Below are 27,680 nucleotides of genomic sequence, written 5' to 3'. Positions count from 1 at the left end.
AACTGTTGTAATTATCTGTTTATTTTACAATTTGTATGCCATCATACTCTTATGGCTTTAAGATATTCTGTCCAAAGTATTTTAAAACATGCTTTAACAAAGTATTTTACAATTTCAAAATTGAGTATTTCTTTACCAAAAAGACTCCAAAACATTTACCTGAGAATTCTGTATCATAAAATTGTCATTCATTCTTAAGTTTTGCAAGTTTGCACCTATAGAAGTCGACATGCAACTTGTAGGTCTACTGTATTAAATAAATATTTTAAAAATTATTTAGATGCAGCTGGTTAGGCAAAAACCCACCATCAAACATCATCAAGTTCATCATAGGTTTAAATATACAATATGAATTTCATCATACCCCCAACACAAAACTACAGCCATTAATTCTGCACTGGAAGCCCTGGAAGGTTTGCTGGATGAAATTGAGACCCTGGCTGCTTATCACACTGTAACAACCGAGCACAACTCTTCTTGGTAGATATTCTAGCTCCTAAAGTTGGTAATCACCGATTCTGTCTTCCATCATCCATACCCAAGTCAGTCAGTGGTTTAGGTCACTGGGTAGGTTTAAGATTCCAGCCAGTTATTCTCTAAATATATGCTTCACCCCCTTATAACAAAGGCATTTAACCCAAGGAATTCCATTTTAGGGTCTGCGCATGCTAGGACAATGATTTACTGTCATAATCCAGGTCATTTCAGAATATCACCAACTTGTAAAGAAATATGTATGGATAGTAGTGGGATTGGGGAGATGCTGTTGGGTTTTGTGTATCTTTTTACTGTTTCTTGTTGTTTTTAAATAACAGAACAGACTTGGAAGCAAAATATTGCCCAGCATGGGAGGGAAAAAGGATTAAATTAACTGGGGATATACAGATGCTGGAGAACAGACACAGAGATTCAGGAGTAACACCTTATAAAGGAATCGACATATATAAATGCTAGTTATTTAAAAGAATTTCACTTCAATTATCTGAAAATACATCCAAAGCAGTAGAACTCTCATGAAGTCTGCAATATAGTATTTATTTCTAAACTTCAATTACTGTAAGCACTGTGATTTACACAAGCTATGCTCCATTAATATAAATTTTTCCCTTAAAAAAAGTAATGATATATGATGAAAATCCAAGGATATCACTGGAGATTTGAATTAACTTTCAATCCCATGGGTGAGGTAGTGTATTCACTTGTATTACATGCTGGTTATGAGAAGCACTGTCAAAATCTGTCAATCTATTTATTTACTTTTTTATAAGTGGGCTAATGTTCTTAACATATTTATTAATGCTATGTTACCTATACAGAGGAAGAAAGCGAAAGATGCTTCGCCAAAAACTTTCTTTAGCAATTTTTATCTTACTGCAAGATAAAACTGCAAAAATAGTATTTACAATAGTCCTTTGCTTTAGTTGCTGTCTACTGTACATGCACACAAAGACACAAAAAGCTAATGTACATCCTGAGGTAGGAAATGAAGAATTCCACTGGCTTGTACAAAATTCTTCATGTTTTGTAAACTAGCAAATCCAAAAAAAAGTTTTCTGTTGTGAGGTTCAATACTTGATTCTGATGCGAGAATAACATCTAAATAACAAAGCATCATTAGTATACAATATGCATCTACAATAATGTAAAGTCTAAAAACAGGGATTGTTTTCCACTGCTCTTATTTTAGTGGCTGAATTTCTTCCTCACAAAGTAAATGCAGGAAGTCCCTCCAGCTCATTTTCTTATTACACTTCTTAAAATACATTTATACTTATAGCACAAGCCATTTGAAATCTACTAGAGGTTTATCCATAAAAGCATTCTGAAGATTAAAATTCTGAAATAGATCATTACTGGTCCCAGTAATCAGAGAACAAAGACATTTGTAGGTTACTTTAAACACGACTAAGCACTGAAGTGAATAAGAATTTGGTGCCTGAAATACCTTGGAAAAAAAAAAATTCTGTCCTTAGCCTTTCATAATACTTTGACTCCAACTCATTACAAACAAGACTGAGCTAGAAGGTGCTAGGATTTTAAGTTGCTATACAGCAATGAAGTGCATTTTAACAAGCATATGGGATTTAGATGCCAGAAGAGCCGATGCACGCTGTCTGAGCAAAGAGTTGCATCGGTTTCAAACTTTTGCCTCTCCCAGTCTGTTGTCACCCCTCCTACAAAAATCGAAGGGAACAGGCTCCTGCACCGCAGCCATTCCAGACAGCTTAGCTACAAACTGGAGAGCTAAGGCAAATTGCATATATTCTACAAAAATGGCTTTGTTACAGGGGTGGGAACAGCAGCAAGTAACGAAGTTTTCCAGAGCCCATTTGCCAATCTCCTCACATCGTCACGTTATCCTAACCCACTGACAGCAAAAACATTTTCAGAGGGGTATACTCTTCTTAGGGTTTGTGTACTGGGCAGGGGAGAAACATAAAGAGGAGAGAACTCCACACATAGAAGTCAGTGTGCATAAACACCTAATAGGATAATTTCTCTTGAGATGTAGAGTGGCATTAGGTATTGTGGCATAAATCAGAGTGAAGGCTACTCCAGGCCTAAACGACAGTTCCTCACAAAAACATCTGAGCATACAGTTTATACTTCTAATCAACTTACCTGAAGTCTCCTTGGCGTCCCCACACAGAAAAGCTCCAAGACTTGACATATACAAATTATCTTCTACAACTACACAGAGCAAACCCAAAAGCTTGCCAAATAATGTAATGACCATGTATTTGTTATTGTAGTTTCAAAAGATAAAGTTTCATCTTTTCTATCACTTAGTAAATTACTTTACAATAATGCTCAATCCTCACTTTAAGTTGCAGTGTTGAGAGCCTGGCAATAGCAATGAGAACATATTTACTCATCTGTAGTGCATTTGTCAGTCATTTGCTGACAGAAGTCTGTGATACCGCCACTCTGTCCACATTGTTCCACAAGCGAGGTTTTCTCCAGTGTTGTTACAGAAACTGGATGCAGTTCTTGTACTTGACTATATGTTGCATCACACACACTTTTCACACACTGATAACAAGAACTCTGCTCATTTGTAGATGTAACACCTGAAAGACCATCTTTTAATTCCACACACGATGGTATCACAAGTTCACTATCAGATGGAGCTGTTCGTTCTCTCTCGGGGAATAAAAAGGAAAGCGGGCAATCTGAGGAAGAATATTTTGCAAGTATTTGTATTTGCTCATGACTCAAGGCTGCTTCCTTACACACTTGCTGGCAAAGTCCAGTCAGATTCTGTTTTGTTTCACCTAGAGTTGATAAAATGTGGTTTCTCTCCTTCAGTAAGTTCTCCTTCTCATTTTGCTGCAGAAAGAAAAACAGCTTTTTAGTCTACATTTTACTACACAAATTCAGGTTTCTATGTTCCCATTAAAACTGAAACAAGACTGTAGCTAACAGTCTTGAAATAGCAGTATTTCAGCAGTAAAAGTAAAGAGCGACACAATGATTTGCCTATTAAAAAAGGACAATCCTACCCTCTCGTGAAAGGGCCATCAACTCAAAGTGACTTTGCAGACACATAACTCTTACAAAACTGCTGCTGACAGCCTACAGAATAATTTTTAGTTATTAAATAAACTGAAACCTAGCTCTACTTACTAAAAATACTATTACTCTAAATACTCCCAAAACACCAATTCTTCAGAATCATACATTTGAAACTGTTACCATTGAATCAACAAAACTGGTAAGCAGAGCAGTCTACGTAAAGATCCACATTTAAAAAGATAAATACTGAAGATCAGACCTCACATTTTCACTATTGATACTATCCTATTAGATAAAAATAAACTCATTTCTCAAGAAGCACCAAGTCTGTTGTAGAACAAAGAACGGAGTTAAGAAGTATTCCTAAACTCAAAGGGAGAACGTAAGAAATTTAAAGAAATAAAACCTGCTAAAACTGTAAACAAATTATCTTCTCTGGAAAAGGCACTAATTCAGTTTGCTTCAAAACACTGACCAGAACACCGGAAGTTAGAGCATTTAAGACAGAGCGACAGAGGAATGACAAATCAGTGAACTGAAGAGACAAGAACAGAGGTATCACCAGGTAGGTCACCCACAGTTAGAACAAGAGAATACAGGCTGAATGTTCTGAGCTTTAGTCACACAGCAAATGTGCTTATGAGTGGTAGATACAATTTAGACATCAAGTAAGATTGTCCTTGCTTTTAACAACTTAGTCTAACTACACAATGCAGAAGGGTTCTCCCAAACACAAGGCAGTGAAAGGCATGGCGATTCATTAATGAACATCAAATGGAAAAGAGTATCATTCACTAAAAATCAGCTTTTAAATTTTTTATTGCATCTTTATACAAAGTCAGAAGTCTATAAAAATTTCATAATACAGCTGGCTGAAGATGAAAGGACATGAAAAACTGAGGGACTGGCCTCACAATGGAAACAAGTGATAGCTGGAAAAAAGAAAAATTAGGAAAGGGCAAAGAAGGGCAGGAAGCAGCAAACAAGTAAGACCACAATTAAGCCATTAGAAGAAGAAAGTCGCACACATTTGGAGTTCTATAATAAAGTTTCAAAAAATAAAATAAATAAAAATAAACTTTTGACAAATTTCAGTTTTCAGACGAATCTTTAAACAGTTTGAGAAATAAATCTTAATCACTAAGATTGTGTGTTATGTTAACATACCATTATTGCTATGTCAATTATTTCTTGAAATGTTTAATTATTTTTAGTTGTTCTTGCATTCCCTCTTGCGGGAGAAACATCATACTGCAACCTTTACAACTTCTTTTTGAGAACTGACTAGTTTTAAGCGGCATTTTGCAAGAGAAGCAGTTGCTGCCAGTCCTTTTTGCCTAAGGTGATTAGAAAGACTGCTTTACTAACAAACTTCCACTAGTCAGCATATTGGGAGCAACTGTTGTCAAATCTCCTAATCTGAAATCACTTTATGTACATTTTGGATATGCAGAGACAACCAGCTGTATTTTATGGACTTATGAAGGGACACAGACCTGCTTAACACTGAAACTTCAACATTCAGAAAACAGTTTTTCAGTATAATTCTTTCTCCCATCTGAAGTAGTAAACAGATAATACATTTCAGTATTATTTTAATTTTGAAGAAGTTTTTATTTTAGCAATATTATATTAATATTGCCGAGTACTGTCAATTAGTTCTGAGGTCATAATAGCATATAACCATTAATTGATTCAATAAAGAATAGCTTTTTTTCAAGTATACATAGAGCTTAACATAAGATTTACAAATTCACTGGGTCACTGAGGTGGGAAGGTACCTCAAGAGGTCTGTAGTCAGGGCTTTGCCCAGTAGGGTCTTGTAAATCTCCAAGAATAGAGATAGAGCACAACCCCTCCAAGCAACCTGCTCCACAGCCTGCCTGTCTTCACAGAAAAAAGTTTTTCCTCATATCCAGTCAAAACCTCCCATTTCAGTTTTTGACAACAACTCTTCTTCTCTCACTATGATGAGCCTGGCTCTATGATCTTGATGACTGTCCCATAGAAACACAGGCAGGCGGCTTTTACGCCCAACTGCAGTGGTCTCTTCTCCAGGCTGAAAAAGCCCTTAGTCCCTCTGGTTCTCCCCACAGGAGAGGTGATCCAGTCCTGACTGTCCTGGTGGCCCTCCCTTGACCTTGCTCCCATTTAATCAATACATTTCCTGTACTGGGGGGCCCAAAACTGGACACAGTATTCTTGATGTGGTCTAATGAGCGCCAAATATAGGGGGAATAATCACTGCCCTCAAACCACTAGCTGTGCTTCTTTTAACACAGTCTAGGACTCCAACGACCTTTTTTCTGCCAGGACACACTGCTGGCTCATGTTCAGCTTGCTGCCTGAAAAGGACCTTGGGCAGAAAGCTGTTCCCCTGCCAATCAGTCCCCAGTCTGCACTAGTACAAAGGGTTAGTCTGTCCCAGGTGCAGGACTATCCCAAGGAACACACCACAAATACTGTGTTTTTCAATATATGAGAAAACAAAAGCCTGGTAAGCAACCAGCAATAGAAAGTAATATAAGAAAATATACTGTACAAACTGGAAATGAGGATGAGAAATCTAACCAAATAATATTGCCTAACAGGCTATATAGTATACTAAGTATTATTCACTTGCCAAGGGTTTTCAAGCTATAGCTGCAACGTAATATGCTCAAAGCCATGCTACAGAGAATATCCTGAAAAGATCAAAAAACCCAAAAAAACTAACAATGCCAAGACACATCACTGACCCAGGGAAGCAGGAACAAAGCAGAAGGAGTCATACCTCAAGTAATTTGGATGTACCACCGCCTTTAGCAGATTCAGAGATTTCTCCTTTTGTCCCCTAAACTGGGAATTAAAGCTAGAAAGATCTCAAAGTTTCTTTATTTGTTCACAACTTATACAAGTTTGATAGTCCTAAACGTCAACTGCTATTATACATGCTTAATAGCTCCAAACGAGGTCTAAATGCTGAAGAAACCTTACCTGCACAATTGGAGAAAATAAATGATCGGAACACATTTGTACCTACAACATGATTCATAGCTCAGACCTGACCTCACAATTATCAACACTCATTCTCCCTCTCTCTCTCTCTCTTTTTTTTTTTTTAAAAGAACTTGCATCGTGATATCTGAAAAAAAGCAGATACTTCTCTTCTAGTGCTGGTCCAAATAAAAGATATTGCACTACGATTATCAGTCACTTGTTCTATTCCTCAACTTCACATCTATTCTTGCTGATGAATCATATCTTTAAAAAAAAATTTTTTTCAACTGTTGCACAATAATGACAGAGTTACATAACAAGGAGAAATAACACTAAGATGACAAAAACAAACACTTAAAAAGTTTGGAACTGTCAGAAATGCAACTTCTCTTCAGTTAGAATAGTATGACTTGTATTGACGTGATCACCTGATTTCTCTTGCCCCTAGAACATCATCTTCATTCAGCATACTGAATGGACTTGCTCTGTTGACTCAGGCTTGTGTGGCACCACAGGCCTGCCTTATCTCAGTTGTTTCAGAAGTAGAAGTGTATGGAGTAAAAGATGATGGAGCACTTCAGGAAGAGAAAGGATGTTCTAACTCATAGTCCTTTGCTCTACTTTTACTTTCTTTTTCAGTCAAAAGTAAAGTAAAAAGGTGCTTACATAACTGCATACATACCTAGCTGATACACATACCAAACTCATCTACATAAAGCACAAAGTCTAAATCACTACAAAAACAAGAATTAAGAGAACAGTAACCCTAAGTCACTGAACTATAAAGAGCACACAGTGCAATCAATCATAAGTTTGAAGTAAGAAGATTGGGTCAGAAACAGGGATGGGAGGGGAAAACACCCCCACACAATGATTTTTCTTGCCAGAAGAACTTCAGATTATCCATCCTTGTCTGAAGCTATACATTTAACTTTTTACTACCTTTTAAGAAAGGGAAAATACAGATACAGCTTTGTGCTTTTGTGTACATATATATATATACACACACACAAACACACATACACATATATATATGTGTGTGTGTGTGTGTGGTTGTAGAAAAATCTGGACTAACTCCTCAGCTCCTAACTCCTAATCTTGATGTAATTGCCAAAACGTTAAGCAGCTCCTTGAGTTCTGCTATATATCCTCCCTTTCTGCAAGAGTCTTAAAGGAAAATGTTTTTGAGTTTCAAGACCTGGGAAACAGTTTTCTGGCCCACGTTACTATCTTATAAGAACAAATACTTAGACAGCTAACGCTGCATTTTTCAGCTCCATCGAATTAAATGAAAACTTCAGCTTGCGTTTAATTTGATCATGAGCAATACGACAAGCTGAAGAACAAAAAACAAAGTGAAGAGGTAGAAGAGGTAGAAAATTGAGCAGGGTGGAATGATAGTTTAGAAATCATTCATCTGTGTAATTAAGCTCAATGCTGAAGGGCTTCAGAAACAGCATTCACAAAAAGTTATGCTGCAATGCACTACTTCTTGAATGGAAACACCACCAAAGAAGGAAAAATGTGTGCTCCTTAAGGTGAGACAGAAAATCTAGAACAGTTATCAAGCAGTCATCTGTTAAAGACTGGTAAAGTTTTCCGAGCTTGAGTGGATAAAGTAGTAAGCCACTTCACTCAGAATACTGGCAGATGTCCAGTCAATATATTTAAAGAAAGACTCAGTTCAATAACAATGAATATTTATACATACCAGTTTTTCAATTTCGGATTCAAGGTTCTGTAAGCAGTCAAGTTTTCTCTTACGACATCGCTGTGCTGCAATTCTATTTTTACTTCGTCTTCGGATATCATGGATACAGTCCAATTGTTCAGGAGTCAATTTATGCATTTTCAGAAATGACTGGAAATCATTTCTGGAAAGTGAAATGATCCTTTGTGCATTAAATGGCAGTTTTACCTAGAATGTAAGATACAGTTCTGAATCAAAGGTGAAACTGATAGACACATGAACACTAACAGGTCAATTTAAGTTTTAATTTTAAGCATTCCTTACAATAGAATCTGCAAATTTTATTTATTTTTAAGTCAGAGACAAGAGCAATCTAATATAGCCATCAGGTGAGGTCAATAAAATCCAGGGGTTTCAGGCAGATGAACTGCAGAGGCATGGGAGAAATAACTGAGTTACACTGCACATGTATACTAGAGTTTCATAAGCATATGATTGTTTCATAACAATCACTCAAGTGATATACTCTAAAGGAATAAATTATGATGAGATGGTATATAACACAGGTGTCAAGAATCACTAACATGTTTTAAGTTTCCCATAAACTTAAGATTCTGGACGCATTTTTATACCAATAGTTTTCTGCAGAAAAAGTGCATGTGTTCAAGATGCAGAAGTTAGCTCCAGTCCGTATTTGTCACGTACTTTTGAATACTGGAGAAAGGCAGAACCAGACTTTTGCTACAGTACGTACCTCTGAGCTATAGAAGTAGTAGCTTCAGAAACATACACAGGTCATTAAAAAAAATTTGTTCATATTGAAAATCATCTCTACCTTTAGAAAATAATTGTCACATTTTATGAGGTATCCAAATATATATTACAATTGAGTATATCATGCAGCAGAATAAGTCACCTTGCTATAGCCACACTTCTGAATTTAGGAGGGAGGAGGAAAAAAGTCTTCTATGTTTGATAGCTCTCGCTGCTGATATAAATAAACAAACGAGCAGAGTACTGCCCTCTACAGTGACGCCACTTCTTTATAATGGGCGGGGGGAGGGAGGAGAGAGGAACAGACAAAAAAACTAGTGCTTTAAAAATAAATTTTTATGATGTTAACTGATCCACCATGCACAGAGTCATGCTGCAATTCTACAATATTAAGAACTGTGACAGAAATCATTCTACTTTCTACATACAGTAAACTTTATGGTATTAGCTTACTTATGGCATCTGTCTGAAATGCTACCAAAGCAATGGCATGAAGGAAAGAAGTGCCAATAATTTCTGCAGCTGGAGAAACAAATACAACCTAAGTTACAGGGATGTCAATGCCATTAAAGCAGTCTGGAAACATGCTGGAAATATGAAGTATTAATTCCCTTCCACCTTCTCCCTTGAAGTTAGAACAAAAAGGCTTTGAACCATCTACAAAACAAAGTTTCCAAGAAGTTTAGACTTTTCCCAAAGTTTAACTGAAACAGACAACTGCACAAAACCCTGCAAAAGAACCCATAAATCATGGCTTACCTGCAACCTTTTTGATAAAGTTGTTCCAGAAAAATGTCTGAAAAGGTCTAATACTTAAGCATCCACCACTCCCCGCCCAACAAAAAATATTTTTCTAAGTCTCCGCGAATTAACTATTTGATCTTCCATATAGATCTTTGAATGGTTACCCAAAAAGATGGAATGCTAAGTGAGACTCTACATAAGCAACCACAAACGACAGGAGACTCAGAATTAGGTTTCTGAAGAGTGCCCCAAGAGATAGAGAAGCAAAGGATATACAAGAACGTCCTTACCTCACAATCTTGTTCTCTTGCTGAACACGATTCACTGTCTCCCTCAGTGTCAGTCTCCGAATCTTCTCCCAAACTTATCACATAATTATAGGGACACGGTTCTTGTTGCTGTCCCTGAACATAATCGCCACTGCTAATTTCAGAGCTGTTGGAGCATCCTTCAGCGCTAAGGTTGCTTATAAAGGGGCAGTTGACAGAATTTAATGTTGTAAAAGTTCTTTGAGGGCAAGGTTCAGGGCTTTCACTGATCCTGATACCCAGCCATGGACACTCCGATTTTTTCCCCGAATATACTGGTTCCAAGCATTCTTTTGCTACTGCAGGTGGTAAATGTATTTGGCAAGCTTCTGTACTGTAAATATCACTCCAGAACCCTTTTGCTAGATGTTCTGCTACCTCTCTCTCCACACTGCTTCGATCACCAGCTGATGCAATGTTAATGGCTTCTCTAGCGCACAAATCAACCTTCAAAGGTGCATCTTGATTTTCAATTTTGTCATTCCTAACTCCAGTACCTGTTATAGTTTTTTCAGCTAAGACTGTGTTGCTTTGCATACCACTGAAATTCAAGTCACCATATTGCTCATATGTGTGTAGAACAGACACAGAATTAGGTCCATGAGGAGCAGCAGAGTTTGGGGGGAAGGCAGTAACATCCATTTTGTCCACAGGACATGAAACACTCTGAGTCACAGGATCTCTCTTTGTTTCTTCCTTTTTCTCACTCTCTGCCTCCTCCTCTTCCATTTTTACCTGAGTCTCTTCACATTTTGAGACCAGCTGCATAGGTATATACTCCTGAGCTTTTTGTATGCTATCATTATCAGACAATTCCTTCTCGAGAAAAGTTGCAATTGGTGGCACCTGGATACCTTTAATACTGGAAGTGGGTTCTGAAGTATGAACTCTATCATTTCCAAAAGCTTTTTGGAACTTCCTATACTTTGGGCATAGGGAAGATGAGCTTGAAACACTATCCCTTTCTAGATGTACAGGATCACAAATTTGATTAGCATTATCTTGGAGAGCAGGAGATATTTTAGCATTTTCTTCATCTTTACAGAGCTTTGTCTGAGGAGTTTGAATACATTCTTTTTCTAGAAGTTCCTCTGTTTCATCCCCTATTTCTACATCCCTATCATCCACAATGCCAATTTTAGGGTTTGTTTTCTGACAACGCTGCATACATTTCTTCCTGGGACACTCCTGTTGATCTGATTTACAGTCCAAAAATTTGAATTTGAGAAACTGAAAGCAAGATTCTTCAATGTCACGTATACCCAAAAATTCAGCACACTTGCAAACTTCAGACACATTGTCTTTATTTAAAATAAGTTTAGCTGTGTATGCAAACTGAAGCAAAGGACTAAATCCTTTAAGTGTTACCTATTTAAAAAAAGAAAGAGGAAAAGAGACATTAGTACAGCCAACTTCCTGCTTGGTGAAGCCTTGCCCAACCCACATTTGCCCTTCTCTGTAAGAATATACAGCATAAAGAAGAACAAGTCTCAGTATACTTCCACTTCTAGTACACTGGGCAGTTTTGTTACCAAGTTTTCAGTTATAGTCCAAGAGGTCAATATGGGTATGCATAAAGAAACACACAGAACCCATTTCCACCTGTGAACAAACCGTGCAAGTCTTGTAGAACAGGGAGAGTAAGGTCAAAGAAGCAAATTTGTCGTACAGAGGAAATCTGCCCACACTCATTTGGAGACAAATTTTTGGATATAACAATTTTATCCTGTAAACTTTTTGACAATTACTTACTTCATTGTCATCAGTCTTTTAAACGGTTCTGACAATATTATACTAATAAGTGAAAAATATTGCTGTACACTGAAAATCAGTAACTAGAGTCCAATTTTATAAAGATGCCTTTCAAATCCAAGGTACATGTGAATTATTCTCAAACAAGATCACAGCACTCTCAGTATTCAATCCTTCCTCTGAAGAGCAATTATTGTTATCTGCTCGGTTTCATGCATCATTGATAATAAAAAGTTTGAAAAATGAAATTTGACCATGCAAATATTTGTTACTATAGCCAATTACCCCTTTCTTACTCTCTTAGTTTTTGGAGAAAAAAAAAAAAAAAAGAAGTACTCAAAAACTCTACACCCAAAAGCAGTTACTCTCAGTGTAAAGCCTCTTTGGAGCAGGAAATCAGTTGGAAAGTTGTTAACAGACCATCTCACATTACAAATTATGTAATACTTGCTTGAACCTTTATGGGTAATAACAGTGGATATATTGCTCTGTCCTTCCTAAACTCAAGCTCACATTGTTCCCTTCCTTTATTGAAATAAATAGAACTATACATCAAATAAAGCATTATGTTAATACATGAACTGCACTGAATTCTTCTGTCAGCAAAATTGCTTACGATACACTAAAACTTAATTTATGAATTGGTTCTTTCCTCCCGCCAAAAACTCTAAGCAATGCATGAAAGGAGGTTGAAGATACCTCCCACAGAGGCAATTCAGCAAAAAATTTTGAACCCTTAGGACTTATCTGCTCTTAAGATAGCGTGTGAAATACGCTCTTGAGATAGCTTACGGATTACACCAACGCATTAATTCATACTTAATGCTATGGAGTTCACGGTATAATACAAAAAGATGTGTAAAATGTAGAGTTTATCCTAGGCCCATATGCTGGCATGAGGTCTTCAGATTGAGTAACTTAGTCAATAAACCGTTTAGTAAATTTACAAATGGATGATGCTTAAACATGAAACTCAACAAAATAAACATGGTGTTTCAAAAACTGTACACTCTTTCCACATAAAGTAGTTCTGGTATCTTGTATTACTAGAAATGGGAAGAATCATGAGGAAAGGCCACTCTACATTCCGTGTACCTTCTGCTATGCATCTCCAGCTGGCTACCCTCAAACAAGCTAGATGGTTTCTTGGTTTGACTGACCCAGAAGAGTGACTTGTACAGAGGCCTTTTATTTAATCTGTATTTGGACTAAAATTCTTATTCTTAGAGTAAAAACAAATAAACAAAAGAACTGACATCAAGTTGTCAGTACTTAGTTTTGACCGTATAATATACACGAACTACTTTAATTCCAGAAATACTTTGGTATTTCACATTCACAAGACTGGTGTCTTCCATTTTAAAACTTAAATACTTCAGATGATTAAAAAGGTTAACAAGTTGTCAAACCATGTGATTAGTATTTGCCTCCCTTAAATATGCAGCTTCATTAAATGACTCATTTAAAAATATTTAGCAGTTCCCAGAAGAGAAACTCAAGCTGCTGAATCTTAAAATGTTTTTACCAAGTGAGCAGATCAAATGATTAAAAGATGAGATTCAGTGCTGGCATTTTTGCTTGTTGCTTCAGCAGATTCAGTTCTTATGTCAGTAATGCTAAATGACATTGTTAGAAGTGTAAAATTAACAGGATATAATAAATACTACAGTTGCTATGTTCCTCCATTTTGTCTACAAACTCTGGTCCCTTCCCACTCAGGTTTACTATCTCTGATGCTATGCATTCCCCTCACCCCCGACTTCAATGTCTATTTCCCATTCTTCCAACAGCTATTACCCCAAAACAAAGTTCTCTTCAGCACCAGAACTTCTGTACATCATGAATTTCCCTCTTCTACTCCAAATCATAGCTTTGTGTCCCCCATCAGCTCCCATCACTATCTTTCTTTTAATCTGGGAGACATTCAGGCTATCAACACATTAAAGTACTAGGAAGAAAAGTGGCAGAGAAGTGATTATGCACAGAACAGTAAGGAGGTTGGATAAAAGTGACACAGTGGTATCATGGTGATAGCGAATGATGCTCACTCTTCCTTCTGCTTTAGGAGATTCTAGCCAAGTTGCCAACAATTTATGTTATTTTCCACCCCAAAGCAGACGATAATCAATTTCCTCTCAGGAAGCCACTGTTCGTAACTTCTCAGTTATGAACAAATCAAATCTTCTTAGATTCGATCAAATCAAATTATTTAGATTACTGCTGCTTCAGGGCACAATCAGAGCATTTGGAGGTTCTTCACTCTTCATCTACAAGTGCAGTGCTGAACAACTTAATTCTTGGCTCCTGCGACCAAGAAGGCACAGAACTCGAGAAGGCTGGGGATGGTATATGAGGGGGAAAAAAAAAAAAAAAGGGCGGGGGGGAGGTTGTTAGCAGGTCATCACTAACAGCTCAACTACTAGCTTGCAAAAGATGGAGGAAGCTTAAATGCTGTATCTGGTGGCTGAATGCAAATACACATACCATCAAATTGTAATCAGGTTGCAAACTAGGGCCTACTCTCACAGCTTAAGCAGGAGAAAAGAACCACAGCTTTCAGGTCCACGCCTGTACTGTGCGGGTGCACCCACCCACCCACCCACGCTTTCGAAACACATCATTAAACATTTAGGCAACAATGTCTGATGTTCCTTTGGGGTGGGGGGATGACCCACTCACAATCATTTGTTATGTCCTTTACTTGTTATCTCCTATAACATGACTATTCACGCTTAGTTAAATACTGACTGGAATCTTTTAATGTCTTGGATGCTTCAGGCATCTAACAACATACTTTCTTTCCTATGGATGACAGGTTCTGCCTCTAAATTCAGTATGAATTAACACTATGGATGGGGGAAGGGGTGACAACCAAATAATCACAATGCATTTTCTCAGTTTCAAAAGTACAACTCCATAGACAAACTCAAGACCAATGTGTCAAAACAACGGAGAACTGAGCATGTGAAAGCCAATAGTAGTAAGTCGCAGTGATCTTGTGATCGAGGAATATAACAATGGTTGCATTTCTCAAATATATGCGTTTTGGAACATACTCATCAAAAAAAAAATCTTGAAAACACTTATTTAAAGGTTACAGTAGCAATGCCACTTATTTACTATTCCAGAAGTATTCCCTTTTCATATAGGCGGCTTAGTTCTACAATACCTCTCCAGCATTTCAGCATTTGAGGGTCATGAGTATCTTTTCTGTCTATCTTTTGTACTTTCAACCAGGTGCACAGTTTCAAAAAAAAAAAAAAAATTCACTTAAGTAAACAGAACTCCCCTACACACTCCCCAAGGCAGCATTCACTTACCTCCATCCAGTCTGTGATATACACTCTCTGTCTGTCTAGCCCTTACCTTAAGTGATGGCAACTTTTCAACTCAGAAATTCTCTCCCCCCAAGCTCCTAACTCTTTTACGTTAAGAACTACTAATCTCAGTGAAGCATCAGCCGACTGTAAAACAGAACTGAACACAACAGATTAGAAGCACTGGTGAGTAAAATACAGAAGCAAGTTAACATTCACCTCTTCAGGTAAAGTGATGATAAGATCAGAATCCAACTGGCCCACAATTCTTGAAAGGAAGTAACTGCTGCAAGCTGCAAGCACAGCTTTATGAGCCCGAAATCGCTGATCTTCCACTAAAATAGTAACATCACAAAGAATATCTTGCTTTCTCTGATCATTGAGACTGAGAAGTACATTGGTACCGTGTACTGAAGATTCATATGCAAAAATCACACTACTCTTCTCACTTAGAGACATTCTGTATCACAAGTGTTAGCGTAAGACTCAGTGGAAAGCATGCTTCTGTTCCTCAAACCTGGAAAAAAAAATCGTGCATGTGAAAATCATATCCACTAGAAATCCACTGATAATACAAAAACATAATAAGCAAATAGTGAAACATATGCTGCCTGTTTTAGACGTTAAGCTCTTAAAAATAAAGTTTAACACATGAATACATACTTGTAAATCTTAACATATATATCTTAAAACATACATTTTACTACAAATAAATACTACTTAAATAGCTGCAGAGGCAGAAAAACCGGAACAAGTTATCATGTGTGCCTTCAGTGATAAAAAGTTAGTTTTCCTCAGCAAGTGTTTAAGAGTAATAATTTTACTAAAACAATTAAAGCATTTATTTTTAATTATCAGTATATTCTGATACCAGCACTATGGAAATGTAAACAGAAACAAAATCAAGATGCTTTAAGCCAAATTTCATCAAGGTGCAATATAAGCTGCTTATGTTTGCAATTCATCCAGTACAAACTAAGATATTTGTGTTCCATCTTCTTCCAAGAGTAGTTTGCCTGCTAAACCAGTCAGGAACAGTTAAATTACTCTCCTTTTCCCCCTAGTATGTACCTTTATTTACATCAGTTATCTTATTTTCCACCTGCCTTAACTCCCTAATGCAGCCCTTTTTTCTCTTCTCCTCAACACTGCCATGCTTGTTAAAGTTTGTTTGCATAACGAACCACAGATAGGATCACCTGGCAGTGGTATTTCTTTTGCAAGAAAGCATCAAAGTTCTGAAATAATACTATTTATTGGATAATAAACAACAATAAAAAGTTACAGTGTATTTAAAACTTTGAAATAAACTCCTATATAACTGCCCTGAAGCTGTTCCTAACTGCAAATACTCGAGAAAAAAGCTAGGGAAAAGACAGCTCTCCTACAGAAACCACAGTCTAACACACTTAATTCCGCTGTTTAAATTGTATTTCTATATTCCTACTTTTGGGAGAACACAGAGTCCAGGGAGACAAGGAGATTGAGCTTTCCAGTGAAAAAAAGGCATAGTAAGAAGTGTTCTCAGATCTACAGCTTGATCAGGCGACCATGTAATTGAATCTGGAACAGCCCTACAAGAAAAATATGAAGTTACTGGGAACAGTACTATATTAACAAACTAAGCATTTAGACTACACTGGACTATTCTATCCAAGAGTTACTGTAACTGAGCCCAGTTGCTGAGAATCACTTCGGCTGACACAAGACTACCCAAACATTATATTGCTCAACAATTTGTTATGATATGCCAGCTCCCAACAACAATAAAATTGTAGCCAATGCTAATCTTTTTTTTTTTTAAACATGGGAAACTCTCACAACTTGGGGAGGGAGGGAGGGGACATGGGCATATTTAACACACATTGCGGGGCGGGAGGGAAATAAATAAATAAAAGACCTTCCAGCTGTACTCCTGGGTACCCAGTACCATTAGTTATTTTCGTAGAATACAATTTTAGTGATGTTTTCCCAAAATTTCACAGTATAACCTCAGCATTCTTCACAGAGATCTTAGTTGTCTCTGCCTCAGCAGAAACAGAGAAGAAAAAGTTCCCTGTTTTGATGTTTCCAGTGGTGATAGCAGCATAGACTGCTAACGTATCAGTACCAGTCTGGTCTCCAGTGAAATACAGAGTATCAGCATTACTTTCACTTCCCACTCCCTAATGGAATACTATAGAGTGAAAATAAATACTTTGAGCATAACACAAATTAATATGCTCAATCTGACAGAACGTTGTACTTCCAAACATAACTTGTTGGTGAAATCTTTATGTCCCCACTGTTTTTACAGGATAAAAGTTTTGTTGAGATATCTGGAATATAAGTGCAGAATGACAGAAATCAAAAGGAAAAGAATCAGAAGTTTGAAAATGCTCATGAAAAGTAAAATCGTCAAACAGGAAAGGGAAAATTTAACCACTGCAAAAAAATTAAAACAGTTTAGAGAAGTACTGGCAAAGGTCAAACTGGTGAATGTCTTAACTCTGTTTTCTAATTGTGAAATAAAGGCATGCCCTTGCATTTATCCTAGTATTTGTCATGAAGGCCAACCAGACTTTCCACTACTTAAGCACAAAATACAGTTGTCCATAATCCTGTTTTATGTACATTCACAGGAAAAAAATCACATATGATATACTTTCATTCTAAAGACAATACAACATATTTTCTGTAAACTGTTCAGTTTTCTTCTACTCTAACTATTCTCCTGGAGAACTCAGAAGTTATTTAAGATTAATTCAATTTATGGACAAAGAGGGTGAAAATGCGAAGTGGACAACACAATTGAACAGTAGTTTCTGAAGAAACTTGATAAGTTGCAAGTTCGTACTGCAACTCTTCCTCTAGCAGAGACCCTTTTAGGCTATATAGTTGTCTATTTTGCATAATTTAGATTTCTACAAATATTTTAGATTTTTGTTTCCTCAGATGATTTAGATGAAAGCAGTAAGAAGTTACAGAAAAGAAAGAAAAGGGACACTCGAACAGTGATAACTTCTCCTGGAAGCCACACTAAAACTCCCATTCTGCTATGCTCTCCTTATTTTTATGTTTACGTAAAAAGCACTAAAAACGGGCACAGACAACTTGTAAAAGCACCCCAAGAATCAGCAGATTACTGAATATTTAAAGCAGTTAACTAAGACCTTGTCAATTATCAATCAAGTGGATGAATGTAAAGGATGCCAAGAAACAAGAATATTCAAGAATATCCCTCAGGTTATTTAATATAGCACAAGTTACCATCTAAGAAAAGTCCAGAAAGGTCTTCCAAAGCTTAAAATAGCCCTCACCAATGCAGGCTGAAAGGATGAAAGAAGAAACAATGTGAAAGCACATAATTCCCCACTCAATGGAAGGAAACTACTACTGGGAATTCTCAAATTCCTCTCATGTGAGGCTTTGGACACCTTATATGCAGAAAATATATACGCATATTATATATATAAAAATATATGCTAGTATAATATAAAAAAAAAAAATCTCCAAAAGGAGCACTTGTAGCTGGATGAACGAAGTTCTGCTTTGAAAATATAACCAAGTATGCTAGTATAAAGCTTCCTTTCTTTATCAGAGAGTGAATTTGAGATCAACAAAACATTTTGCCTCAAGGTAAAAATTTTTTCTCCTAAGTACTGGCTATAAAACTTTATCCTGCATTATCAAAGGGAAATTACACTCAATTTTCTCCCTGCTAGCAAATGACTCAATGGGGAAAAACTGTGCCTAGCAAGTACCTGTAAAATTACCACATCTTCAATAGATTTAAACATCTCTGTTTTAAACTTTATATGTATTTTATTTTCCATTAAACTAGTAAGATTTTGGGGGAAGTTAGGACTGCAGAACTAACACCAAAAAAAAAAAGAAAAGAAAAGAAGTTTGTTCAAATACACAGTGTAAAGATCAGAGCAAGATACCCGTCAAGGTTCACTAGCAAATACAAACTCATTTCTCTCACACATTTGAAGTTTTTCATTAGTTTATGTTATAAACACAGAGGTAACTGCAAAGAGTAAGTTGCTTTAAGTAAAATTAGACTTCAGGTATCTTCATATGATAGCTTACTCTTGGTAGAAGTTGCTCCTTACCTCCTTGTTGACTGCAGAATAAAACAGGTTAGCAAAACGATCCTTTAAGGCAAGGATTGTGAAGGAAGGAAGTGCAGGGAAGTCACTAAAATGCAGCTCTACAGGTAAACCATGAAGTGTATGTGTATGTGTATATTTATTCCAGAGATAACACAATCATTATGGTTGAGTTCAGATAAAGATATAAGGAACTGCTGTTGCTAAGTTACAGAAGGAACAGAGTTATAGATAATATTAGCTTGGAAGAGATGGTGTAGGAGTAGGAACACATTACTAGGACAAACTCGTAAGAGTGTGATGTATTTCTCACCCACACGCATAAAAAAAAAAAAAAAACTGTCACAAGGTAAATTAACTTTCATGCTCAGCAGCACTACTACAACAGAGGAGATCCTGCCATAAGAAAGTCTGCACTCTAATGTCCTGTGGTAAACAAGGGAAGTATGAGGTTGGAGTGAGGCTGTGAAGCATCAAGCTATCACCGAAGCTCACAAAATCATGCACAGAAACCACTTTACCTCCATACACTTATAACAGGGCAAAACAACTGCTTGATGAATGAAGTATAGTCTCCTAAGAAAATTCTGACTACTAAAGAGCCCAGAAAGAGTTTTGTACTGCCTCACTCAATAAGTCTTCCTAGAAAACCACTCCTACAAGTCAGGATTTGACACAGCATCATTTCCTCAGATATTTACTGCTGAATAGTAAATTTCTCATTACACAAAAAATAGCAAAACACGCAGTATACGCACAGTATGTTAGAACACTCAAAGTGAGTATTTGACTTTTTCTGTTGATGAGCTCAAAATTCACAATTTGTCAAAAAACTATTCTATTATTAGCAAGCATTATTCAAAGTTACAAGGTCTAATTCTATAGGGGGTGGGGAGGGAAAGGTTTAAAAGCCTTGTGGTTGCTGAAGAATGATGATATGAATGGGAATCCCATTCAAAGAGGTAATTTTTATACCTAACCAGAAGCAATTGCGATGAGGTATGGATGCTAAGACAGCATTTGAAACCTAAAAACAATAAAGTAACTATACCACCTATGAGCTCACTGCAAATTTTAATATCAAGAGCCATCACCTTCAGCACTTATCCAGATGCCACTGAACAACTACCAAAAAACTGCAGCTTTTCTGTAGAGAAAGACGACCTTCCTGTTTCCAAAACATCAATGCTCTGTCCAAAATATTTTATCATCATGAATGTTAAACGTACGGGATCATAAATATCAACTGAATTGACAAAATACAATACATTAAATCTTCATTTAAAGTCTAAAAAAGTTTTTATTATTCAATGCAGTGAATGAATATTAAACAGATTATTTTGCATCACTGTTAGGTAATTCTCCAAAAAGCCATAGGCTTTAAAACTACACTTTTCAGTAACTTACAGATAACACCAATTTTGTAAGCTTACAACTGTTTTACTGTGTATTGTATTGCATTGCTCTTTTTGAACTGAGAAGACAAAAATAACAGTCGGAGATGTTATTTGCCTGCCTATGACAGCTATCAGGAACTACCACAGCATAACTCAGAACAGTAAGACAGCTAACATACAGGTAAATTCAGTGCCCTTCAGTTCGTGTTCAAACATACAAAATCTAAAAAGAAAAAAGGAAGAGATTTCAGTGAACAAAGTGGCACGCCGCACAACTAAAGAGAATATCAGAGAATATCAGGCCAGTTGAAGCTAAAAAGATCCACTGCTAGAGTTACCAAAAAAAAAAAAAATCTTAACTAGAAAGAATGAATGAGTCAGAGAAGTCTCAGAGTCTGTAGGGCTCACTTAGGGCAAACAGTCAAAAAATATTAAAATGACACCTAAAACAGAGATAGAGGACTGAGATGGCAAACTGTTGTCATTTCTGCTTTTATTTATGACACTCCTATGATTCACTTACCAACTTACTTGTTGCATTAATCTAAGTTCCAAGTGTTTCAAATGTCCTTTAAAATAATAAATTAGAGCACATAAATCCACAGAAATCAATAATGGTAATGTTTTCACTACCCAGAAGGCTTGTTCTTTCAGAAAAGATGTAGCTGATCTGCTAAACTGACAATCTGAGCACTTGCTGGTAAATCTAAGGACTGGGTGGGTATGTGAGGCAGGGGAATCCAATGTCTAATTTTCACCTACATCAATGGGAAACCACAGACATTTGGAATCATCTAGTAAGTGTTCAAGCCTAATGAACATCCATGAAAGGAGATGTCAGACTCATCGTCAAATAAAACACAGGACTGTACTTAATTTACTATCAACTACAGTAAGCTTAATAGTAAGGGGGTTAAAACAAACAAACAAACAAACCAACCTTCAAATTAACTTGTGATTCTTTAAGCTGTACAAAGTTAACAGTTAACAAAGTTAATAGTTAACAAAGTTAATTAAAGAATCTAAAAGAGCTTTTTGTTTATTCAAATAGTCAAATAAATCCATTTCAGAGATTTCAAAACAGAAGAGTTAATCTTTTATTCCTAGACTCAGGTATCAATTTTGTAGCTTTACCACCAATCAACTCATTCTACAAACTTTACTATTTTTTTTTTTTTTAAATGATCTTCAGCTACCTCAGATTTTCTGTAAGTGATCCAGGCCTGAGTTACAGAATTTCCTAAAAAGCTGAACAAAAATCTGTTCCTTATTCTTCAAGGACTCAGTGGACAACATCTACTAACATCATACTGGATATCAATCCTCTTTAATAATCACAATAATTTTCCCATACTGAATGCTTGCGTAGAAGTAACACTCTTGAAATGAGCAACGAGAGAGTGAAGGTCCCCCTCAGCAGTTCCAGAACTCAGCCAGGACACCTTTATTATCACTGCTATCTGAGCTGGCTGAACTTGGATATGCAGATGCAAATTCAGTTTAATTCAGTTTTGATGATTATCACAAAAAAACCAGCAAGATTAATTCACCGTCTAACAGTGTTCACTGACAAAAGACAATGAAGGTCTGCTCAGCAGTCACTGCGATTATAACTTATTTGTAATCTTACTATTGTACTCTCTGAATTCTTGAACAGTTGAAAAAGGCATTATAGCAGGGAGCGAAAAGAAAAAAAAAAGCCTCTCCCCCCAAAAACACACACACAAACTGGGTGCTATTCCTGACTTTTCTGATGATCTATTGGGTGACTTTCAGCAAATCATTCATCTCCCTTAGTTTCCTAGGGTAGGTGTTTACATTTACTCTCTTCTATAAAAAGTTCCATCATCCATAGATGTAAAGCACAAAGGGACAACTATCATTTACTACTGCTAAAACAAGACGGTTAGACATGAGACAGTTCATTCAAAATACACGGCAAAGGTTTTTTTTTCCCCCCCTGAAGTTTTATATCTATGTCCTTCCCCCAACTACCTCTCCTTTTAAGGAAATAAAGTCATGTTACAGATGAAAGCCTAGTGCAGTTAATAGCTGCTGATTCATTATGCTACGCTGACAAGGCATGAACAAGCATTTTAGTGCTTTTCCTTCATCTGTAGTCCAAAAACATTTTAAAGGAATACAGTGATTAAAACCAATAAAGACTAAGCTCTAGTTCATAAAAGCAATACTTGCTCCTCTTAAAAAGTAGGACTCATCTTCAGATGATCAGCACATTCATAACTGAAATTCTAAATTGTACTCTTTATGTTATTAGTCTAAACACCTGCATGGTATTGATACTGCTCACAGCTTAATTACATAAACTGTTAAAAAAAATATTATGTCGTGCTTCCGCAACAGAATTCTTACCATAACACTTGGACCCTTGTCAAGTCCTAAGTGAGAATTTAAAAAAAATCATGGGAATTTGAAGTCTGACAAGTTTTAGGTCTGTACTGAGAGTCTTAATTTGTTTTCCAGGCTGTAAACCTTAAGAGTGACTTTAACATTTACAAGCTATATGGGAACTCAAGGGGGAAAAAAAAAGGAAGGAAAGAAGCTGAGATTCCTAGTAGTGCCCAGACTCCAGAAGCTGGGATTAAAAAAAAAAAAAAAACAAAAAACAAAAAACAGCAAAACCATAAAACAAAAAAATTGAGATTATATCATCACAGAAATTGTTCACAGAGTTTTGTTTAGCTTCTTTGGTGAAATGATATAAAGCAGTCCATACCAGAGCTGGAAAAAAAAAGTATATTTTTAAGTTTAACATCATCTCAGAGGACATTTGATTTACATTTTATCAAACATTAATTTTTCAGGGATCAGGGATAAAAATCACTTTGTGGGGTTTGGATTTTAATTTTTTTAGCGTTTGGAAGAAAAAAAAAATGTGCATGAAGGAATTTCAGAGCCGCATTTGCAACAGAATTTCACCACCTGCAATCCTTCATTTCCACTGGTACTCAAGCAACGATGTACAGAGTTGCTGAAAGGCATGGTTCATCTCCAAAAAAATCCAAGAAATACAAATAAAAATTGATTTTTAATGGGAACTAGGTTAAATCATAAAATGCTCATTTAGGATAAGAGGTAAATTAGCATAACATAAAGCACGCACAGCTAATATCTACTGTTCCCTCTTGCCTTTTCTTGCAGGACAAAACTTTGCATTTATATCTACATAGTCTCCTCCTTGCCACAGTTAAACCAACCACACAAACTATTTTGTTTTATTGAATGTCAAAATCAATTTTTTTAACATAGATACTTGTGAATGAAGAAGAAAAGTAAATTAACTGTCTGTACTTCTAATGGATCTTAACCAGACTTAGAAAGAGGCAAGAAACAACCATGAAAGAACTGAGAAGCAAATATATTGGCAAGTCAAAGAAAATACTTTTCAAAGAATGATCTCCATAATGTTTGTGGTGTTAGCTTCATGACTCCTCTGATTTGTTTCCACAACCGTTTTTCCCTGCCGCATGTGAAACTGAAACAATTCTAAGAATATTTCAGAAACAAATCAGAAAGAACTTCAGAAACGTTTCTATGAGAACAGCAAAGCATATGTATATTTGATCAGAACTGATAATATTCATATAATAAGGAAAAAAGATGTAAAAGAGCTGACTTCAAAGGGTCACTTTTTACCTGAACTTTTTACTCTTCTATCTAAATAATATATAGTTGTATTTCGGTTTTCCCATCAGGAAACTGTAGACCATTTCCTGTCTCACATACGCTCTGTTAAAAGCCACAGGCTTACAAATTGAGATGTACAGAAGTATTTTTGGGATGGGACCATACTAAGTATCTAGGTTAATAACGTTTGCTGTTCCTGCTTGCACTCTTTATTTACTTATCAAGGTATTAGCCAACAGGCCAAAATCAGAATCCAACCACACTCCTACCAACATAATCCTGAGAGTTAAAAGAAGCAACTCAAACTCGTTATCTCCACATGATTCTAATAACTACCTGAACATTCTTTGAGATCCGTGCTCTCATCTAAAGGCGTTTTGGCTGCCTCTTCTCTCCAATGTACTTCACTAATGTTTCCAAAGTCAATTTGCCCTTCTTTTTAAAGCTTCAGTAGCTGACAGTCAGTTGAGCTTTACTCTGACCTGCAAACTCACATTTAGACCAACTACTGTTCACCAAGATTTCCTTTCATATAAGGTCTTAACTGAAAAACACAGAACACTGCTGGAGATGAAGATAACTTTTGTGATACAGCTTATGATTTATTCCAGCAAGATGAGCCTTTCTGTGATTTCCTCCGTCCCCTCAACTTGTTAATCTCTGAGCTGAAGGGAAAGGGGGAGCTGCAGAGGGGTCCTAATGTATTATTGGTACTTAGGTCATACCAGGCTGAATTCACACAACTTAATAGCTGCTTCAGCAGCTATTTTTCCGCTTACTTGAGATTTCGCAGAAGTGGATAGACATCAACTAACATTAACTATAGCTTAACTTAGGGTTGCATATAACCCTAAGTTAACCCTTTACAGCACTCATGCTATAAAGATAAATACCACATAGGATATTTCAGTCCCTAAAACTTCGTCATGAACCTTTCAGCAGTAGAACTCTGACAACTAAAATGTCAGCACTCACATATACCTAAATCCTTTGACCAATCTACCATGCCTCCCTCTCACACCAACATGCCCAGTGCATTGAGAAAGACAGGTCTACGACTACCAGGAAACCTATGAGGAGTTTATCAGAGCGCTTCTCATTTTATAGAAACGAGAGGGGGGAGAATAAAGACTCTTGAGTTATATTTTCCTAAAGCTATAGGGCAAAGTTATCTGGGACTCACACACCTGATATATGAGGCAACCTCTATTCTACCCCCACAGACATTTTTAGTCTACGCCCAATGATAGTGCTACATCTAAATGAATGCAAAGGGTATAGTTTTTAATATGAGACAATTCTAATAGCAGAAAGTAATGACAGATTAATGTGCTGACTTTCACAGACATAATCAAATCCATATATTTTCTACTTTATTAAGATTACTACTGATCAAAATATGTTTAGTACAAGGATTTTAGAACCTATTAAGCAAATCAATATTTATTACTCCAAGATCTTGCACATTTTTGAGTATAAAATACACAATTTATACTCAAAATTACTTTATATATATATACACACATACAGACTCACTCTCAACATAAAATATTGACAGTAGATGCTATGTGAACTTCTGTATTAGAGTTTCAGTCAATCAGAAGAGCATTTCTAAAGCACGTTTCCCCCAAACATCCTACTTACTATAATTCTATTCACTTCACAGGATGGTCTTGGACTAGAACAAAACAGGTTCTCTGTGGATAAAAAGAAACTGGAAAACGTACTCCAGAAGTACATCTAAGGAAGTACAAATACTAAGTGATCCATTAGAGCTAACCTGAAGTAAAGCCTTCCAAAAGCACATACAACGCGGATAGTCTGTTTTCAGCAACAACAGTTTCTCTCTGTAAATCTACTATTTTTGGGGTCTTACTATGTGCTATTACACACACAGCTTCACTCACATATGTAAGGGAGTACAAGAGGAACTATGCTGATTGAATCACCTTTAAAGTTAAGCTCATAAGCCATAAAACAAAATTTGGATTATCTAAGCAGCTTTAATTTGGACTCACTATGCTTGGTTGGGTGATTCTCATTTGTTTTCTCTTCAGTATGGTGTAATATTCTGCGATAAAAGACTATATTACTAGAGCATTCATTGTGCTGTGTAACCTTAATTTACAGTGTTTCTTCCTGCTGTATTACAAATACTCCACTACTACAATCAAACATTTTCCATGCACCTATCTGATGTGCCTCAAATTAAGACCTCTTGCAAGAATTACTATAGGATCGTATACATATTATATGTATATAGTTATCTTTGATTGCTGCAATGTTTACCTTCCTTTTTTTTTTTTTAACTATATATTCAACACGTGTTTCTGAGGTCCCGGTTGTGCATGTATTTAGGATTACTGTGGTATTAACATACTAAAAATGGAGAATGTAAACAGAATGTGATGTAAATGCATCATCACCTGCTTTTCTAATTACTTCATTTTCAACATTTCCAAAGCATGCCAAGGATTTCACAGTACAGAACAAGACAGACAGGATTTATATCTCTTTGTTTATAGTCTAAAATAAATCTTTCCCAGCCTTCCAAACACATATGATGCGTGTTTCACCTAAGCAAAACACAGTCACCGCTGGGATTTCCAGCGCTGTAGAGTTGCCCCTTTCACACAAGGCTGGCGAGCGCAGACTGGGAGAGTCACGCCTGTGTTACCGGAGCGCACGGGCACTTGGGCACCCACTGAAACCCGCAGGAGACGCTGAATAACGACTAAAAGCTCGTGCCCAAAGCACAGAGGCATCTGGCGCAGCGCCAAGTCGGACTTCGGGGGGGGGGGGGGTGTAAAATACCCGAAGACATGACACTAGGGAGCGGGGAAGGGGGGAGGGGCAAGGCCGCCGCCCGGTGCCCGACGCAGGCAGGACGCCGCCGCCGCCGCTCGGCTCCCCCCCCGCCCTGCTCCGGCCTGACGTCCTCCCCACCGCGGGACCCAGCCTCCGACAGCGGCCGCCCGCCTGCCCCGCCGCGGGACCGGCCACTACTCCGACCGCCGGAGGAGGGTGGGGGGGGGGGGGGAAGAGGGACACATGAATAACACCGCCCCTGTAAACATGCCGCAGCCTCCTCCGCTTCCCCCCCCTCCTCCGTCGGAATGGTGCTTCCCTCGCGCCCCCCCCCCCTTCAGCCCAACGGCCGGTCCCAACGGACACCGAGCGGCCGCGCGCGCGCCTTCTCTCCCCCCCGCCCCGCGCCTCTCACCTCAGCACCTTCCGCCGCGCCGCCACCCCTCCGCGCGGACACCGTCACCCGCGGGCCGGCCGGTGGCCGGACGGCAGCCGCCTTCACCGCCTTCCTCCTCCTCCCGCTCCCCCTGACTCGGCTGTTCCTGCCACAGAGGCTGCGGCCCGACTGCGGCGAGAGCAGTCAGGTGACTCCCAACAACATTACTCGCCTTGCCGCCCCGTTCCTCCCCCCCACCCTTCCCCCCGCCTTCCCC

At 37.5% G+C, this 27,680-nt stretch overlaps 1 protein-coding gene across 6 annotated transcripts; it reads right to left on the bottom strand.

Annotated features, from left to right (window-relative positions):
• BACH1 (BTB domain and CNC homolog 1) lies at nt 1–27,680 on the bottom strand. Of its 6 annotated transcripts, XR_011135218.1 has the most exons (8): nt 27,443–27,658; nt 25,864–25,916; nt 16,528–16,654; nt 15,300–15,597; nt 9,994–11,379; nt 8,207–8,413; nt 2,623–3,330; nt 1–1,596 (listed from the first exon to the last, which is right to left on the bottom strand). XR_011135218.1 is itself a non-coding variant. In XM_068911877.1 (7 exons), exons 4-7 carry the CDS (start codon nt 15,537–15,539, stop codon nt 2,869–2,871), a joined length of 2,295 nt encoding a protein of 764 aa, XP_068767978.1. In that variant the 5' UTR covers nt 15,540–15,597; nt 16,528–16,654; nt 25,864–25,916; nt 27,443–27,658; the 3' UTR covers nt 1–2,868. The 6 variants fall into 6 exon arrangements, 3 of the variants coding, with proteins under 3 accessions (XP_068767978.1, XP_068767960.1, XP_068767970.1); XR_011135215.1 differs by lacking the exon at nt 25,864–25,916 and having other exon boundaries at nt 27,443–27,653; XM_068911877.1 differs by having other exon boundaries at nt 1–3,330.

This window comes from Struthio camelus, chromosome 1 (genome assembly GCF_040807025.1).
Source record: "Struthio camelus isolate bStrCam1 chromosome 1, bStrCam1.hap1, whole genome shotgun sequence".
Lineage (NCBI taxonomy): Eukaryota > Metazoa > Chordata > Aves > Struthioniformes > Struthionidae > Struthio > Struthio camelus.
The sequence above is the reverse complement of the archived record's forward strand: the minus strand, read 5'-3'. Positions and strand labels throughout refer to the sequence as shown.